General features: G+C 43.1%; 2 protein-coding genes across 3 annotated transcripts in view; one reads left to right on the top strand and one right to left on the bottom strand.

Moving 5' to 3' along the window:
* Nucleotides 1–2,054: 2,054 nt before the first annotated feature.
* Nucleotides 2,055–11,199, bottom strand: LOC135901301 (pyrroline-5-carboxylate reductase 3-like). Its single transcript, XM_065431043.2, has 6 exons — nt 10,949–11,199; nt 10,801–10,862; nt 7,840–8,019; nt 6,684–6,896; nt 5,639–5,731; nt 2,055–2,659 (listed from the first exon to the last, which is right to left on the bottom strand). Exons 1-6 carry the CDS (start codon nt 11,046–11,048, stop codon nt 2,450–2,452), a joined length of 858 nt encoding a protein of 285 aa, XP_065287115.1. The 5' UTR covers nt 11,049–11,199; the 3' UTR covers nt 2,055–2,449.
* A 118-nt stretch (nt 11,200–11,317) lies between these two features.
* Nucleotides 11,318–20,247, top strand: part of Rpn13 (regulatory particle non-ATPase 13) — a 35,823-nt gene continuing 26,893 nt past the window's right edge. For both annotated transcript variants that reach the window (XM_065431042.1, XM_065431041.1), the window contains exons 1-3: nt 11,318–11,649; nt 15,920–16,036; nt 19,110–19,320. In XM_065431042.1, the coding sequence (XP_065287114.1) occupies nt 11,446–11,649; nt 15,920–16,036; nt 19,110–19,320 (532 nt within the window). In that variant the 5' untranslated portion in view covers nt 11,318–11,445. The remainder of the gene's footprint in view (nt 11,650–15,919; nt 16,037–19,109; nt 19,321–20,247) is intronic.

Raw genomic sequence — 20,247 nt, 5'->3', positions numbered from 1 at the left:
GTGTGACATACGGGAACACGCAGGAAATAACAAAGCAACAGGCAAGACGAAAAAGGTACAACCAAAGCAAGTCTTTAATGCACTTTAAAATCTAATCTTATCAAACGTGGTGGTTACAAGATGCTGCCATGATATTGTTGACCGTGTGGTCAGAGATTTCTCTCAACATATTGGAACTCTGTACAGCCCGCTTCTCCAGTGCAGAATGACAGGGAAAGAACATCTGGAGAGTGGTACCTGTGTCTGCTTCTGGGAATAAGGGCACTGTTAGGAGGAACCTTTAGCTTGGGAGTTCCCATCTAAATACATGGAAATGGCGAAATAGTTTTTCTCGGCAACCACTGCACCGAATTTGGTGAGGTTTGTTGCATTTGAAGGAAAATGTTGAATCTAGCGACTGGCAAGCGAACTTATGCCATCAATTTTTTTAAGAAAAAATAATTCAACTTGCAAAATTTCAGAACGGTCAACTGTCATGTCTACAACTGTGTAACTTGGCAACGGAAAACTTTATGACAATTCTGTTAACTGCACATAATGCATCTTAAGTGAACAAAAGTGAATATACATTGCACTGAAATACTATATGACCAATGTGAGAGGATTTTCGCAAGTCCCCCATTAACATTGTAACCATTTCACAAAGTTGTAAGTTCATATATCAAATTTGTTCGCTTTAGATGCTCTAACAGATGCGATTTACAGAACTGCAATATCTGTTTATGATGAAGAGTTGCGGAATTGTAAATGTGCTGTAAGTTTTTGGAAACTTGCAGAAGTTCTTCAAGAGAAATTTTAGCCCCCAACTCAGAATTCCGCTTCCTAGATTCACGAGACTTTACCATTCTCTCAAATGCAACAACTTCTTTCACTCAAATCGGTTAGTATTTCTGTATTTTACATGTATTTGAATAGGGAAATCTGAACTGGCTCAGTGCTAAAGCTTTCTTTTGAGTAGACGACGGGAAGTAATCGATTTCGATTTTCTCATTTTTTACCATACAACATACAAAATGGCACAAATACGTTGTACTGCAATGTTGAAACGAGGCTGGCATACTCTGCAGAATGCTTTGCCAAACAGTCATGCGCATTAAAAAGACCTCGCAGTATACACTCACTGCTATAGTTTAAACTTGCAATATACCTTTTTCAATATCTTGTGACGGAATGTTAAGCACTGCATCAAAGCAAATTACGATGTACATTTGCTGCGCTCGACAAAGTGTACATGAGTACATTAAAGTTCGTGACAAATACCAAGGCACATGCTCTGGTAGATCTAAATGCATCATAACAATAGACCAATGATGTGTACCATCTGATTTCTTGGCTCAAATTAACACAATCGGATTTACTACATCTATAATGTAACATGTTTAAAACATCCTTATCCGCTTGAGTACTGTGTAAATGGCGATTGTAGTAACATAGTAGCACCAATGGTGAATGATGTTCTTTTGTCTCTCAAGACTGCGCCTTCTCTTTTTGACCATGAACACAACTACAGTGATTGATTAGCATGACTGATGGCAAGAGTGGAATTCAGGGGGACATTTCCCTTGGCACGTTTCCTCGCTAACCTAAAGCTTTGGAAAGATGGGCTGCACTTAGTTGTGACCTTGCTTTAATAACCTACAAACAGAAAAATTGACCTAACAGATGCAATGTACTGCAACGTTGATTTTGGCCCATGCAGAAACTTAGGGTTCATTAGCAGGATGAAGTTTTACCACGTAGGTACATACACGCTCTAATGCAGCTCTTTTGCAACTGTCCATAACCGCAGCACACACTGTAGACTCATTTGCTGTTTCCGTGTTTTTGGTCTTGCACTCTGCCTACATTGGGTAGCATGGGCAACTACAGGTTGCGTAGCTGATAACCAGCCTAAAGTACAGACATAGGCAGGTCTGTGCAGTAATATGTTTTGGCACATATTCCACACGTATAACTTCTTAGTCTGTCCTTCGGCAAGCGTAAAAAATTCGAAAAAAAAAAAAATGTCAACTGCTTGAATTGCCTGGTTCCCCTCTTTTGAATGACAATCTGCATCAATGAATCTACACATCTTTATTCACCATCTGAGCTATACAGTTGGAAACAAATACATTAGAAGAGGACTGAGCACTGTGCAGACTCTGTAGTCACAATTGTAAAGTAAACGCTTTCGTAAGTTTTTACCCCTAACTTTCCAGTTCAACGAGATGTGTGCAGGCCGTTAATATTTCACATTGTATCTGGGCGCAGGTTAAATGCGCATTTCGCAGTGTGTCATGGTGCAGGTTAAATGTCAAGCAGGTACTGCGCTATAGCCAGTATTTTCGAACTTCAAAAGGAGGGTGCTCAGTGCAATTGGCTGAAACGGTAGTAAAATCTTTGCGGTGGCCTTGGGCATGCTTGAAGAGGAACTTGTCGATGCTGCACCCAAAAGCAAACCCAAATGGAGTCAGTTTGAGGCAGCACCCTTGCTTTCGACCTTGTGCCCCAGCTCCTGAGCACGGCGTGTGGCGGCCTCGACGGCTTCGGCGAAGGCAGCGCGCACGCAGCGGCTCTCGAGGGCCGACAGCCCGTAGGCCGTCGTTCCCCCCGGTGAGCAGACGTTGTCCTTGAGCTCCTCCGGGTGGTAGCCACTGTCTAGGGCCATCTTACCAGCACCCTGTCACCCATGAGGGAACACAGAGTGAGCGCCGCTAAGAATTTTATCTGCAGTGGCGTCGCCATCAATCGAGCCCCCGACGAAGAGGAAGACACCCGCACGAACGGCCACTGTGAGGGGTCGTTGAATCTTCATCTGGGCTGGCCGCAGCTTTGGTACTCTGTGCACGTGTGCCGCTTAATAAATATGGCTGTGGTCACCTTCTCCGGGACATCCAACATTTGTGGAATTGTGGGTCCAGCTAGTTAGCCGTGGTAACCATGTGTCATCGTACAAAAGGCTGCAGCTCATTCAGGTCACCACAAATGTGGAGGGTGCCTAGAATGGGGCTACGGTAATATTGTTATTAGAGAGCACAGATGCAAAAGTGCGCGGAGCGTTAACAGCTGCAGCCAATCCAGGCAAAGATTGAACGTCCACGGACAGTGGCCATTCGAGTGGCCGTCTTCCTCTTCAGAATGGCTGATGGCTACGCTGCAACTGTACATGCCAAGTTCATGGTCTTGAATCAAAGACAGAAAGATAAAATAAGAGAACACTGACATGGGCAACCCAGGAGACTGTTGAATTGGCTGCCTGTGCTAGTGAGAACAATGCATCACAGTTTGTGCAAGGCAGCGAATAAAGATAAACAAGGACCACGAAAACGATTCAATAGGAAACCTGGCTCCTGTGCCATGTGGTGGTTAAGGTATATGATGAAAGAAGGAAGAAAGAAAAGGTTATGTGCAAACTAAACAGGAAAAAGATAAAAGAATAAAACCTGCTGGAAGAGTGACATTTTGGTAGTTCATGACAATGCAGGTGGAGGCATAAACATGGGGTGAATTTTGACACCTCCACTCCTCATTTGCAAATATATATAAAAGAAAAAAGAACCCTGTTGAAACATCGCAATCTGTTCTTGACTGCACTGAAGCTGCAGGGAAACGTTATTTTCACTAGATGGAAACGAATAGTACCTGAAAAGAAGATATTCCTGTAAGAAAATAAAGTGGGTGTGTATTGGCTTGATAAGCAAGGTACTAATCTGAGTAAAAATGGAGGCTGAGACTAGTTCAAGAGCAGGAAAGTGGCATCATCTCAACTTTACTAATGCTTTCATTGTCACAGCCAAATTGCTATTCATATCATAATTTCCCAGACACGGCAGGTACACCACTCTGGTGTCTTGCAATTTGTAGTTGGCGGCAGACCGATAGCACAGAACAAGGAAATGCTGCAAGGTGACTTGGTCAGCACATTCGTGAGAATACGGTAACTTGGAGTTTGATAGAGTCTGGCAGACTCTACCAAGAAAAGGATGGTTAAAGGGGCCCTGAAACACTTTTTGAGTCTAGTAAGAAAATGTTGCCGATCTGTAGAAGAGGCTCTTTCTTTCTTTCTTTTATTACGTGTACTTGCTTACAACACATTAAAATAGGCAAAACTGGTGACACCCATAGCCAAAGGCTAGTAGGGGGTATAAACTAAAGTATGTAAGTACAAGCATTAAATTTGACAAAGCAAGCAATAAATGATAAATCCATTTATACTGAAAAAGAAAATAAATGCAAAAAAGAAAATGTGAACTCTGAAGCAGTATAGGGTAATACGTAACAAAAAAATGCATGACAATACAATTAACCTACAACACGGTACTACATACACACAGCTACAGTACATAATAGAATGCTAATGCATGATAATAAAAATAAGTTATGCATGCCAATGACACTTATGGTGGATAAAAAGAAAATAGTTCAATACATAGAAAGAAAAGTAATCTAGAACAAAAAGTGCATGCAAATAGGTTTAGCTGGCTTCCTGGAGCAGGTATCCTTTAAGTGCACTTGAAGATCCTGTGAACATGTGAGCCAATTATTAAACTGCATGCAGCAATGAATTTACAATCTCGTGTCAAAAACTGATAAACTACTTGCTCTTGCCTCTGCAATGTCATTATGCAGTGCCGTCGCAAGTAGCTGGACCCACCAATGCTATTGGCTGATTTCGTGATTGCGAGAGCATTCTCAGTAATACACAATTTGCTAATTTTGAGTTAAATAAAGGAAACATACAAATGTATGTGATGTCAAAAAGACAGAAAACTCATTTCAGCTTCGCGCCGCTGGTGTGTGAGTGGTCTCCAAGACAGCAGCGGTGTGCTGCGTAGCGTACCCTGCTGTGATGGCCACGAGATGCAGCTACGAGCCCTTTTGCCATCATAACATTGAAGATTTAAGCAGGGCTTTGCCCTCTTGGCTCCTCTAGTGTCTAGCTGTCAGCCCATTAGCGGAGACGAAAAGAGAGAGAAAGCTGGGTACCGGTGCGATAACTCTACCTATAAGTTGAAGGATTTGAAAAATTTTTGCGCCACAAGATTCGTGAAATGACATCCTTTAATAGTCAGGCCATCCTATGATTAGTTAGAGTTTTAGGGCCCCTTTAGGACCGAACTTTCGAGTTTATGGACTGGCCTTCAGATTTTTCTAGTATTTCCCCTACAGCCTAACCAAAGTTTGGCCAAGAAAATATTTTTCGCCCTGATGTACAAAACGAAGCAGTATTGTCATTTTCCAATTCAATTTAATGCCCATTTACAGCACTTTCGGTTTTGCCAGAGCACAAAAAATAAAAGAGGGAAAAAAGAACTAACACTCAAAGTGACTTTTAAAGGCCTTATATGTGAAAAATAAAGAAGACGACAAAAAAAAAAAAAAAAAACAGGAAAGAAAGACTCATTGTGAGAGCCAAAACAAAAGTACTACATTAATCTTCACAAGATGCATCGAAGACTGCATAGGATAGTACATATGGACATAAAGAACACAGAAATTTTTTCACTGGTGTCAGCATGTAAATAAATATATGCTTATAACAAGTAATCAGATATGATGAGGGTATGTATTTCTGTGTCAGATACAAGTTTGTCATAATAAGGTATGACTGTACTAAAATTCGGGAAGAAAATGGCAGAGGCCTGTGCATGGAGCTTACCATGATGGTCTGTGCAGCAAATCTGAGCGCTAGCTGCCTCGGCATGCCCATCTTGACTGCTCCATCTGCCATTCCCTGGATAGCCAGGCATACCTGTAGGCAGCAGGGAAAGAGCAACAAGACATTGTCTGCTCAACCTACCTCTGTTTAGAAAACTCAAGCTTTTTGACAGCTGGGGGTCCACTGGTTAGACTCTAACCAGTCTCGGGACCGTCGTGATTAGCGGCTGCTTACTATGTTCCACAACAAATTTGCCGTAAATTGGCTGGCCGCATCACCACAATCTGCCATCTGCTCAGGTTTTAAAAAAAACTCCAGATCTCTGCAACCATAAGAGGGGTTGCATTTACAAAAGAAGAAGGTGAGCGACAAAGCAGGAAACCGGTAATCAGTGTGGCAAATGACTGAGGTTCCTGCACTTGAGGGGCAACTGGTGATGAAGATTCTTGAATGTTGATGATTTTTGTCCTTACAAATATTTACCAGCGAGTCATGAGAAAAGCTAGGCAAAACATTTTTAGGAGGAATAAAGTGACCTGCATATGCATGAGAGGGAGAAGGAAAAGCAGGGAGGGTAGCAAGGTTGCACGTTTTGCTGCCCTACACTGGGGGAGGGGATACTAGCGTATAAACATTACATCCATGTACATTAGGAAACCGTGTCAAAAGAATTTTAGCTTGTTCACAGAATATAAACTGCTCGAAACGGCGAGTTTAGGTAGGTATGTTTTAGTACTTGACCTAGGCATCTTGCGTATACAGGCAAAAGATTGACATTGTTACAATTTAATGTTTTTCTCAGAGTCTGGACAGCCAGGGACTTGAGATACTGTCATGAAATACAGCTTCTTTCCATGGCAATTATGGAAGCGGAATGCACAATACTTATTAACCATAACCTTTTTTGTTGGCACCCTCCTCTTTCACTTGACATGAATTTACTGCCTGACCAGATGAGATGCCATCAAAACATTGATTTCGCATCTGGCAATGAAATCTGGCCCCTGTAAGTATGGAAAGTGTGAGACGTGCGCCAGTAACTCACATAGGCCGGCCCTGAACCACTCAGTCCACAGACGGCATCCATGATGCTTTCCGAGACCTCCTCGCAGAGACCAATGCTGCCCAGCAAACTGATGACTAGCGCAATATCATCCGCATCTACGCCAGGGCCGCGGCTGATGGCGCACACACCTGCACCCACCGTCACACAGGTGTTGGGCATGCACCGGACTACTCGGCATGGCACGCGAAGCACCTGAAACAAAGGAAACCAGGAGTGGAAGAAATATGCTAATTCTCTCAGGTGTTCACTTTGATGTAGTTCGAAAAGGTTTCAACAAAAACATTCACCGTTCGTACCAGCCGTGAAATTGGTTAAATGAGATCTAATGAACAGGCTTGAGAAGAAAACACCACTAGGATTTGTAATTGTGGTTAGAACCTTAACAAGCCACAAAAATTCGAATGCTCTTGGTGCATCACTCTCGTTGCTTGAGAAGCATGAAATGGAGTGTGGTTGGTGACAACTCAAGAATGCAGTGGCAAATACCTACATAAAATCAAGTGAAAAATCTACTCGAACTACTTAAATATTCGACATGAACTTTCAAATATAAAATATAGTGACAAAAAGACTGTGTGCAGTGACAAGCTCTTCTACATATGTAAACCTGCTGTATTTAAAATTAGTTACCACAGGAGCATCTGGCAGATGTTAATTTACAAAAGGAGATATTGTGACACAATGTACATATATTACTGAAAATGACATGCTGATGCTCCTCACTACAAATGAACTTGGTATGACCTGCCGTAGAATTCCTCATCTCACTTCCCTGTTACAAGTTTGTTTAGAACTCGAAATGATTTCTGAATGTGTGTTGTAAGACGCTTTTCCACAACTGGGTAGGTCCACTTTAACATTGACAAGAATAATAAGGGCATGCTGGTACATGACGAAATAAATACGAACAGCACTAAAGTGGACAAACACAAGGAAGGAGTGTGCACAGCACAAACATGCACACGTGTGCGTGTTTACACATGCTATGCATATAGTCGATGTTGATTTCAAGTGAATGTTAGGAGAAAGTTACCGCTGATGTATGTTCTTTTCCTTGCCATTGCCAATTTTCCCATTCAGTACTGCTTGCACTCATTTCGAAAATTTTTACGCAAGTTAATTGGTGAGTACATACAGCGACTAGGTGAGAAATCTTGACAGCAGCTGCGACGCTGATGACAAGGTGGTTCGTTGTCAGCTGCGGCTGTATCTCGGCACCCACGACGTCCATCAGGTGTGGTTTTACGCACAGGAACACTATGCTGCACTTCTTGGTCACCTCTCCATTTCGCTGTGTCGTGTTGTATCCTTCCTCCTGAGAAACCAGGCGGCATCAGTAACATGTATACAGTACCCATCGACATCACTGGCATGCGTATACATACAGTAAAACCTTGCTATAACGGACTTGAATGTAGAGGTGAAATAAATTTTTCATATCCATAACTTCGTTATGGCTGTTGTTCTTCCTCACAGTTATCATTGCCCTCTGGGGGGAGGGAGTTGGGGGAAGGAGATTCTTGGTGAATAGTTACCACGGTGTAGGTTTGGACCGATGCAAAAGCCCACAGTGCACTGCTGAAGGACTGCCGATTGTTTTCTTCAGCACCATCGTCAGTGAGCAGTCTTTCTTGAATGCCACTCACAATGCTGATCTATTATTACAGTCGTTGTCGTACACACAGAAATAACGGAGCAACAGGTTTTATCAGCATTTCCTTAGCGCGCTAACGGAAGTGTTTTGGACTGCTTTATCAGACAAGTTAATAGCAGTGTAACGTGACATGAAATTTCGGCCTTGTCAACACATTATGATGATCAAGTCTTCTATACATATAAACTATACAAACGTTATTTATTCACTTATGGGAGGCTTTTTGCTTCTTTAATCGTAAATGCCTCATTCGCTTTGAGAATTTCAACGGCAATTACGATTACATCGCGATATCAAGTGGTTCGTTATAACCAGTATCATTACAACAAACTTCAACGGTACAACACTTTATACTTCGCGGACAACACCATCAAGGCTAGGGATGGTGCTTCCACTGGCCACTGCAAAATGGTATTTAGATATTTACATGCCAAGGAAGAATATTGATAAACTTTATGGCGCCATGCAACACTTCTGCACCAAGACATGCAACCGCCTTCATGTAATTAATAAGCGTTTGACGCGCGTGTATGTAATTCACATATAAAGAAATATACTAAGATTCGAATACACAGGTACGAGGGAGCGAGTAATATTTTTTGGCTCCACTTGCGATTAAAGTGTCCCGAGGCACACTGCGCACGCAGAGCGAACCCGGCCAGCTCTGTAAACGAAAAGTCGAAGCCATTCATTTCCCATCTCCTGTCTATCCCAATTACTCTACTCCCAATCTACTGTCGGCGAGAAATGCAAGGACGTATGGCAGATGAAAGACCTGCAAGGAAATCAGTGCAGAACCAGACACAGTAAGTGCAAGTGCAAGTGTGCTTTATTTTTCTTTACATAATCATGGTAATACAGATATCTGGACCGATAGCCAGGGAAGGCTAGTTTGCGGTCCAGTGACAAATTACAAAGACAGGTCAGGCGCAGTTTTGAACAGCACAGTATTCCGGAACATGATATGAGTTAATTATACAGACAACAAACATTTTGAAAATACTCGTACATAATGAAAGTAAGTTAGAGATTCTGGTTATCGAGAAAAAAGAATTTGCTACATTGCTTGAAATTACGTGCGGTTTTAACTTCTAGGGGTAGAATATTCCAGATTTTTGCACCAATGAATTCAATTAACCTTTCACCGTATACATTGTAACACTTGGGTAAGTTGAGGTTACCTTTTAAAGCATGTCTTGTACTGCGAGTTGGAAATGAAAAGACGTTTCGAGGAATAGGAAAGTTAGTGCATAAAATATTATTAACTGAAATTGACATCTTGTGATTACATAGTGCATTAACGGATAACACATGTTGTGTTTCGAAAACATCATTAAATGTATCACTGGCATATTTTGAAGGGCCAATTATTTTCAGGGCCCTTTTCTGTAGTTTTTGTAAAGGTTGTAAGTATGTCATGTAGGTCACACCCCACGATTCTAAACAATAACTAATATGACTATGACAAAACGCATAGTAAAGGGATTTGAGTACATCGTGGGGGAAATATTGCTTCGCTTTAATTAGGGAGTAACAACCATATGCGACCTTCTTGCATACACTATGAATATGTGCTTCCCAATGTATATGCTGGTCAAATATGACGCCCAGATATTTGAACGAATCAACTTCTTGGATGGGGCTTTTATTTAACGTGATATTTATTTGACTGGTGTCAACATTATTTCTCCTCGATCGAAAAACTACATATTTTGTCTTATTGCTATTTAAAGTCAATTTGTTTTCTGAGAACCATGAAGAAATGTTTGATAACTCGGACGTCACATGCGTTTGCAGTGCAGAAAGTGTGTCTCCTGTGAATAGTAAAGCTGTGTCATCTGCGTACATTAGAACGTTTGAGTTCTGAAGAGCATTAGGGAGGTCATTAATGTACAATGAGAATAACACAGGACCGAGCACTGAACCTTGTGGGACTCCGCTGGTGACTGTGCTGTATGTAGAATAATAATCACCCATTACTACCATTTGTTTCCGTGAGGATAAATAGCTGGAAAAAAATTTTAGGGAGTCCTTTGTGACACCATAACATTCAAGTTTTTGCAGTAGTATAGAGTGAGAAACGGTATCAAATGCCTTCTTTATATCCAAAAATATTGCTACAATTATTTTATTATGATGAAGTGCACAATTTATACGGCTTAGCTTAGTTTCAGTTTATTATTCTTTAAATACAGTAAACGGGTAAGAGACAATATATACAGGGTAACCATGCAAGGTAGTGGCACCCACAAACGGAGGCAAATCGTGCACGGCGTCGAATTCACATTTTAATGTTCGAAGTTCCCGCCTAAAGGCGCGCTGCGATAGGTGATGTGATGGACGTAGCGCGAGCACGGCACGGGCGATGCTAGTGCGTGACGCGACGAAATCGGCCATGCTTAGCGCATCCGACATACATTATTTGAAATGTCAGGAACCAACCTTTAGTGTCTCCAGGTTCTTCATGGATGGAGCGCTAACCCAAATGTTCTTGGCCGCTACACCTGCGTGAAAAACAATCGAAGAGATGGGGACAAGCCGCTTGCATTCTCTCGGTTACGGCGCGACTGACGTCCATTCACGTGCTTACCTGCGCTCTTGATGCCTTTCATGATGCACTGAGCCATGTTTCCCGCGCCTATAAAGCCCACATTTTCGACCTTTTTGAGGACTTTATCGTTAGTCGCCATGGGAAACAAGACAGTCGGTGATTACCGCTCCGAGAAACAGAAACTAACGGAGAGTACGAAAGTGGCGACGTGCTCGACGTGATTGCTTCTTACAAGAACACGTGCTGTCGTATCTGCCGAAGCTATTTTAACAATTGTGAGATGCTAAACAAACTTTCCGAGATTCCGCTTTTTATATACATTTAGACACCAACAGATGCGTTGCAGCTCTAAAAGCCGCATGGTTAATTTACGTCTGACGGTTATACGAAACCTGCGCAACACTCTACACGCTCAGGCCGAAACTGTAAGCACACATTCTGCCGTGCTCACACTCAAGCTACCCAAGGCAGTCGCTGAGTCATTTTGGTTGCCGGTTTCGAAGCTGTAGGGTTGTAGCTCAGGAACAAAGTTCAACATGACTAGGGGACTTCTCTTCGGTTCGACCTCGGGCAATCAGAACCACAGCAAGTACCTTGTTGAGTTCCGGGCCGGCAGGATGACGCGCAAGGGCAATATGGTCCATCCCGACAAGCGCAAGGGAACTGTCTACGTTCACCAGAGCGAGGACTCGCTGATGCACTTTTGCTGGAAAGACCGCACTACGGGATCTGTGGAAGACGTGAGCTTTCTTTTTTTTAACATTATCGTACCTATAGTACTGCTGAGCCACGTTTCCCGCTGTACGGCGCAAGATTCGTGCCGGCCAACTGCTTCTTGCGGGTTGTTTATTTAGCGGCTACTACCGAAATTGGTCCCCGTGTTTCAAGCGGAACGTTTCCGCCGAGTCATGTCCAATCACAATGTCTGCAAATAACTCGAGTACGGAGAAACTGACGCTGACAGAACATTTTGTTTGGGTGCACCTCGTAGGTGACAAAAATTCGAGCGACATTGTAGCACAGGATGGATTGGTGTTATGAATGTGATCCAAGTATACTTCCGCCGCCTTTGTTGTTTCAGGTTCATTTCAGTCAATAGGGAAGTACAATTGTGGGCACATGTGGCACAGCGAAATTAATTCCGATTCCGCGTCGCGTAGTTGCAGCACTAAACAGACACAGGAAAGCGGCATTGTGTATTGGGAAAAACGTTTTATTGTTTTCACAACAAAAGTGCAGGATTCCGTGATTCGAACAAACGTCGAATGTACAATATGTGTCATAGTAGTTCTGCAATAACAGGAGCAAGCACAGCATTGCTTAGCGAAACCGTTGTGGCATGTATTCATGATATCACTCGTATTAACTTGCGCCTCGTGAAACTAGTCGCTGTACAGAGCAGTGCTACATACCCACTTGTTGCGATAAATGTAAGAAGAAAAAATGTGCTTCCTTAATCTCACTGGGTCTGTTTCATTATAGAAGTGAGTTATATCTTTGCCTGGCGCAGCTAAGTGCCAGAAAGGCATATGCCGATTTTGTACCTCTGCTGCAGTATAGCGATTACAACATCAGAAGAAAATAGTTTTGTTTTGTGACAAATTTGATCACTGGCATTGCATTAGTTCACCCTGTTCGAGCTGTGTGCGGAAATGATTGCATTCAGTGCTTCTGCTTCCTGTGAAAATGAAAGGTGCTTGTTTGAAATTCAGTGCAACTGAAGACAAGGCATAGAACACTGGACAAGCGCTTGTCCTGCGTTTTCATTTTCGCTTGTATTCCCAGTCATGCTGCATTTTAACCTGATAGAGGAGTTAATCAAAAACAAAGCTAGCAAATTGCATGTGGCCTTTATTTTTCTTTCTTTTTTCTTTTTCGCTCTGGTGAGTGCCAGCTAACCTTGTTGCCCAACTGCTGAACTTTAGCTGTATAAAAATGTAGCACATAATGGACTATTTGCCAGATTTAGAAAATTGGCTGCCCTGCAAAGCTTTGTGCCAGATAGAAACTCTTGCCCACAGACTACAATTTATCTCGAACTTTATGCTAGAAGTAAAAATGTTGTGTGATCAAGATTCAGTAATTGGGGGTCAAGCTCGGAGGTTACTAAAATGGTGCAAGTGGAAAGGTGTCCATTTTTCATAGTTTTTTTTTTTAATATGAAAATTGCATCTCACAAATCAATATTTTGTGCATCTGTGCTTCAGAATGAGGTGAAACCCTTTCCTCTCATCACTTGGGGATCAATCATAGCTCAAACCTTTGATTCGGGCAACCCACTTATGGAGGTCAGATAGTGTTCTTCAAGAGAAATGTGGGGTTGGGACTGCAGATAAATTTTTGTTTGGAAGAAAGTTTTCAACAATAACAAGCTCTACACTTTGAACAGTATTCTGAAATTATTTTCAGCTTTAACCTTGTATTTTGATCATTGAAATGATGATGGTCTTAAAATGGTGTTGCATGTTAGCCCCAACATCTGCACAGCATACCTGTGCCCTGCCAGTGGCATATCTGCAAAGCTCGCCTCTTGCCTGCACGAAATGTGTCATATGTGTGCAGTGTCATGTTTTGGAGTAAGAAGGGAATTCATGTTGAAAACAGCATTTTCATTATCAAATTAACCATGTTTAGTGCAAGAAATGATTTTGATACATGGTGTGTACTATCCGCCTATGTAGTAAAATAAAATGGTGAGGACAGCTTGGCCTTAATGAATGAATAGAATTTATTGATAGGAAAGACAGAGAGGTCGACCTGAGCTAGTGCGCTCTAGTCTGCTACTCTGTACTGGGGAAGAGGGAAGGGGAGTGAAAGTATTGGGATGGATGATGATGATAAGAGAAGTGGTGAGTGCTTATGTACATAAGACAGTTGCCTCGCTAGAGCCGCTCGTCGAGCTTGGTGTCCTGCAGGAACTTCAGCAATACTTTTGTGGCACGCATTGAAATTGCAGTGTCAGGCCATGGGCCGAGAATAGCTTCCTCCGACAGTAGTTGTCTGCCAATGCTGGCTAGGAAACTGTCTAACGTCCTTCGCTCCAGCATATATGCTGGGCAGTCGCACAGTACGTGTTGCAGTGTTTCGGGCATCTGGCATTGTACACAATCAGGGCTGTTCGATTGGCCGATGAGGTGTGCGTAGCGACGGGTGAAAGCAACGCCGAGCCGAATCCTGTGTAGCAATGATGTTTTGCTCCGTGTAAGCTTCGGGGGCAAACAGAATTTACCGTCTGGGTCAATCATACGTAGACGTCTGTGAATGTTATCAGAGTGGGCTCTGTAAGCCTTTGTAAGGTCCTGCATGAGTGCCTTGATCATGGAGTTGGTGTCAGGTCGCGAGTAGGCAATCCGTACTTCATCACAGGAAGGGGAGGCCGATCTTGCCTCACTGTCAGCGAGTTCATTACCAAAAACACCACAATGGCTAGGCACCCATTGAAAGGTGATCACGTGGCCACTTAACTCGGCACTGTGATAGAGTTCGACGACGCTTGAGATATTTACAGATTCCTTTCATGATTCATCTGTGCTTAGAAAGGGAGCTCAAAGGTTTCTAGAGCATAAGCAAAATGGGAAAGTGTTAATCAGTGAGTGTTAGTTAGGCCATTTGTGATATTTTTCCAGTATTTCAAATATAACATTGCACAAAAATAAGACATTTGTCACATGCCAGTGCTACACCACTGGCCAGTACTTAGCATCAGTACTTCAGGTCATTGGATGCCTCAATCATTAGCTGTTTGTACGTGAGGCTGTGCAGAGTGCCGATGGCACATCACTTTTGCTTTTGGAGGCCAACACTGCTACTGGAGCGCAAGCGGTGCCTTCTGCTTGACTCTGGGCCATGCTGCAGTGCGTTGCATTTTATAATTCACTATGCTCCGCCACAACAGAATGTTACCTGTCATGATAGCTCAGTGGCTACGGCAGTCTGCTGCCCAGCACAAAGTCACGGGTATGATTTCCGGCTGCACTGGCCATGTTCCATTGGGCTTGAAATGAAATAACGCCGATGTGTCATTCTTTGGGTGCACATTAAGAAACCCCAGGGCCCTTTAATATGGCATCTCTGAAGCACATGTGTTGCTTTGAGGCGTTGAACATTCAAAATCAATTCATTTCAGGCCACGGGGGCCACATTTTCATGGGGGCGAAATACAAGAATGTTTGTGTATGTAGATTTGCATGCTCAAAGAACCCCAGGTGTTCAAAACTATAGGGAGCGCTCCACTATGACATCCCTCATAATTCACTGTGCAGTTTCAAGACATTCAAGGACTCAATTAAATTTTCAAAGCACCACTTTCCTTGCCTCTTCTCCACGGTTTGCCATTCGTAGTTGTTTCCTAGCCGAATATATCTGCGCGTGTACATAGATAACTTGGGCTATTTGGTACGTGCTGGTGGCTGAAGCTTTACTGGTGGTTGTCTTGCTGAGTAGACAACTTGGGTCCGCCGGGCATGTGTCACTGGGTATGTGCCCTGCTAACAATTTCTGCACTGTTTATGTACAGCTCGGTAGGTGCCACTCGGTGTGTGCCTATTCGGCCAATCCCCCAGAATGGATGTGCTACTGTGACACGAGGGGTTATGAAGTCTTAAATGTATGTAGGTGCACATCATACTTCTCTGTGCCATTAAGTCTTAAATGTATGTAGGTGCACATCATACTTCTCTGTGCCATTAAGTCTTAAATGTATGTAGGTGCACATCATACTTCTCTGTGCCATTAACCTTTAGTCAACATTCTTCCCTCAGCAAGCATCATACGTGACCTCCGTTCTCGTGACACAGGCAGCAAGGCTGGGCTCCTGTAATTTGCTGTACTGCTACTACCTCGCTATCTCGGATAAACCTTGCATAATATAGTTCCAAATTGTGTTGCATCTGGGTTTCTTGATCGACAAGCCGTAGGTAGGTGCCTCACGTGCTGTGCTGGTTCACTTGGAATGTTGAAGCCTGCCTTTGTGCGTGTATATTTTCCATAATGTGGAAATGTGTTCCCCAGGACTTGATCATCTTCCCTGACGATGCTGAATTCAAGAAAGTGACCCAGTGCACTACAGGCCGCGTGTACGTCCTGAAGTTCAAGTCGTCCAGTCGGAGATGCTTTTATTGGATGCAGGTGAGGCAGGCTGGCTTTTCCCAAGTGCAGTTGTTCAATGCGCTACGAATTGAAGGAACAAGTTCTTTCTGAACTGTTGTGACTGCTGTACTCGAGAGAGCTGGATTGTCATTAATGTTTATTTATTATTTCTATATTTAAGTTAAAACAATTTACCCTGTTTTCCTTGGTGTCATTGACTGTTGGCTTCAATTGTGACTAACAAAAATCGGGCCCCTCTGTTCTCCTTCTTCTTGTTTGTCAACTCGGAGGCATTTGGCCCTCTGCCAGTTGTGATTCGGTGCATTCATTGTGAAGCAATCAGCTCAGAAATGTGGGCAGTGCTGCAAAAATGAGCATGGCTACAGCAGCAGCACGAAACCAAAATTAAGGGGGGGTTCACTGTTTGCTATGGCTCTTGCTTAGAAAAGAACCACAAGAATACTGCATTTTGTCTTTTCTTCATATGTTGTGGCACATGTAAGTAAGAGCAAAGCTTTTGTGGCAAGCCGCTTCTATTGTTTTTCTTCAGTGTGACACATCCGACCAACTCACTGTTGACCAAGTACTGCGTTTACAAGAACATAATGCAACTGCAAATATAATGCAGGGTGCGAAGGGGGCAGGCACATTTGATTGCATGAAAAAAAATAATAATGTTTAGTTTATAGCCCCAGGTAAGCCTGTGTAATGCATCTGCACTGTTTTAGAATAGCACCTTTTATTACATTGCATGCAGGCATTGTGGTAAAGCCCATCGCCTGCGAGATCTTGTCAGGCCTCGGGTCCAGCGTGGGTCCAGATTGCAGTAGTGGATTGCCCATCGCTCAGTCTTTAAATGTTATAACAGTAGTGTGTTACACCACGCCGAAGTGCCAGCTGCCACAGGGGCAGCTGGCACGTTTACAAAGTGAAGCCATGTGGATGGGCATAGCTCTTGTGGATCAGCTTATTAGGTCTATATAGTGGAAAGAGCATTCTTATTTTAGCTGGGCAGCTTTGCACAATTGTCCCCATTGCCCTTTTGATGAGCTCCCCTCGCTGTTCACAAACCCGTGCCCCTTGCAACTGGGGTTGGCGTTTCCACAAAGCTTAGTCATCCGGTAGCCTGGCTTACTTTGTGCCGAATCCTGCCAGCGACATGAAACCAGTACAATATCGGACACATGTTCATAGATTAGATATAAACATATGCAGAGAACCGTGTCTGCTCCTGCATGGCAAGCAATAATTTGTTTTGAATAATCATATCCTAATTAATATTTGAGAGAATTTTGAATACCTAGTTCTCAAATCGAACACAAATATTCAGAATATGGTATTCAATGGTATTCAGCATTTTTGATTATCTGCACACCACTACTTTATCGTTGCTCTTTCTTTGTGACCCCATTATGTAATGCCCTTTAAATTGCCCTAAGAGGAGTACTGATGTAACATTTTCGGTTTACTTGTTATGCTAAATGAAGGTCAAAACCTCCCACACTCTCGAAGAATGCTGGCAAGTATCAGAGTGCCCTTAATAATTTACTGTAATACTTGTTCCTCTGAACTAGTTGGAATGCCAAGGAAAGGGAATCATGACATTGTGATACATTGACTGGCTCTTGTGCCATGCTACCACATGCAAGCTGCACTAGCCCGGTGGCTATGACATTACGTCGCTGAGCTTGAGGTCACGAGTTCGATGCTGGCTTCAGTGGCTGAATTTCGTGAAATGCAAAAAACGTTCATGTGCTTGGGTTTAGGTGCACGTCAAGGAACCCTACGTGGTCAAAACTAATTCGGAGTCCCCCCTAAGGTGTGCTTCATAATCGCATCTTGTTTTTTTTATTGTAATACCTCGCAATCAAAATTTTAAATTATTATTACCGCACGAGAGTGCAGCCAGCACTCTTGTTTTTCTTCTTGACGAGCAATGTCATCAAGCCTAGAATTATTACTACACAATACCATCAAATTTTGCTCTGTATCATTACATCATGTAGATGTCGACGACTGAAATCCGGTGTTGTGAGTAACTTGGCATCACATTGAAATCCCTCATAAGTGTTTTCAAACCTTGAAACTTGCCAACTGTCACCCTTTTATGTGCATAGTAGAGCACGGTACAAGCGGTCTCAGGAGGATGTCCTCCTGAAATTCCTTGTACATTATCTTGCACATTGCCTTAAATTATTTTCAGAGTTAATCAAGGAGCTATTGCGTAAGCTATTCGCACTGTACATGAAATCAAGAGGCCTGTGGAAGTATATGGACGGAGTTTATTCATGCTGCCAGCTATTGAGAAAAATGACACTAATTTGACGTAGGCCTTTGTGTCGTCACAGACAGTGAAGAGCAACCATGAAGTGTGTTTTGAATACTGTGAAATGACATGAAAATCCCGGATGCAACACTAACATGGCAACCGATCACATGATCATGGATCATCATCTCTCTGTTTACACAAATTAGAGCAGTTTTTACCCACCTCTGGCATTCGACCTTCATCTCTCTGTTTAGGCAAATAAAAGCAGTTTTTACCCACTTCTGGCATTCAACTGGGATATTTCAACAAAAAATCACGTCTTTTCACGTCTATCACATACTAGTGAGTAATAAGAACTGACTTGCAAAGCAGTTGTGCCCTTCCTTGGCCTATGAGTCTTGAAAAGATATTGTTATGCGAACGAAGGAATAAGAACTGGAGACTATTTACAAAGTGTATTTACAAAGGATAATGCAGCGCTAGCCAGTTCAGCCGACAGCTCGAGAGCCAGAGCCCGTTCGTCGTCTTCGTCGGGGCACCCGCCTGCATCGGCCACAAGAAACACGCAATATGCATGTATCAATATGATGATGGTGATTACAATCACACAATGTCAACATTGCTTTGTTTGTGTAACGAGTATTGATTCATGTTGCCAGCGCAATAGAAATGGGACACTAAGTGGAGACGTAGTGCTTTGCAGTTACATCTCCTCTTTGTCCCGTTTCTATCACTCTAGTAACAGGAATCAAGAATCTCGCAACTAACTAGCCCATTTAAAGGCAGTACTTGTGCAGCAGCACCAAGATTTTATTTGTGAAAGGTGTCCTGATGCGCCTGCAGGAACCGAAGGAGGACAAAGATGACGAGCTGGTGCGTAAGGTGAATGAGTACCTCAACAATCCGCCTGTGCCTGGCTCTAGCCGTGGGGCTGGATCCAGTGGTGCTGGCGGTTCGGGCTCGCACCTGCACTCAGAGCTGCCCAACATTGGGGATGACGACCTACAGAACCTGCTGAACAACATGAGTCAGACCCAGCTTGTCCAGCTGCTCGGTGCGTTGGGGTGCATTACGTGAGAAACACGAGTTTCAGCACACTGTTGCTGTGCCGTCTGCACTTGCACACTTAGCAGCGATGTGGCCAAGTGGGTTGGTTGGCGCACCTTTTAAGGGCAAACAGTGCAGAAAGTTAAAAAAAAAAATGACACGGGACAAGGTGTTAATTATGAACTATACAGTCGTGGATAAATTTTTCGGTTGACTGATTTTTCGAACTTGCTCGGTTATTCTGACTTCCTTGTGGCGCCATCACCCTTTTCATAAACCCAATGAATAGAAGTGACTGAAAATTTGTACACCTGTATGGTGTCTTGCTCTATTTTTTGCAGACATGATTTGCATGCACAAGATCACCAAGATGGCTGTAAACCAAGTTTGCACCATTGCTTTCATTGGCAGTTCCTTTTTAGGCTTTTAAGATGTTGTTTGGTTGCTATAAATTGATTTGTATCGACTTGGAACCTAAATTTAGCTTCAATGGCCGACAACCAACAGGCCAGTGCTGGTTAGGCCTAATGCCTGGCCAGTGTTGGGCGCTGTGAACATGATGAAAATTTGCCACAGGCTGGTGGGAAAATTGTGACTAATCTGTTTGTACGAGTGGCTCATTGGTGATTGGGCCTGACATGCACGGGCAACTGCTGTGAGAACACCTACCGAGATAATTTGTGCACTTTGACAGGAATGGGTGAACTTGCGTGTCGGCAGAAAGATCTGAGCTGAATTCGCACGAAACGGCCCAAACTGCCAGCACCGCACTGTCAAGGTTGCATGCGGCGTCTGTACATGGTGACATGCAATGCACATTAGGTTGTGCGATGGTAAATACAGGATGCATCTCGACATTGACCATCATGACATTGTCAGTGAATATTACGTCACAGAAGCACAATACCGAGAAAAAGTCTGCTGATCAATTTTC

This window comes from Dermacentor albipictus, chromosome 3 (assembly GCF_038994185.2).
Source record: "Dermacentor albipictus isolate Rhodes 1998 colony chromosome 3, USDA_Dalb.pri_finalv2, whole genome shotgun sequence".
In the NCBI taxonomy this organism is placed as follows: Eukaryota; Metazoa; Arthropoda; class Arachnida; order Ixodida; family Ixodidae; genus Dermacentor; species Dermacentor albipictus.
This window is presented reverse-complemented; position numbering and strand designations above follow the sequence as displayed.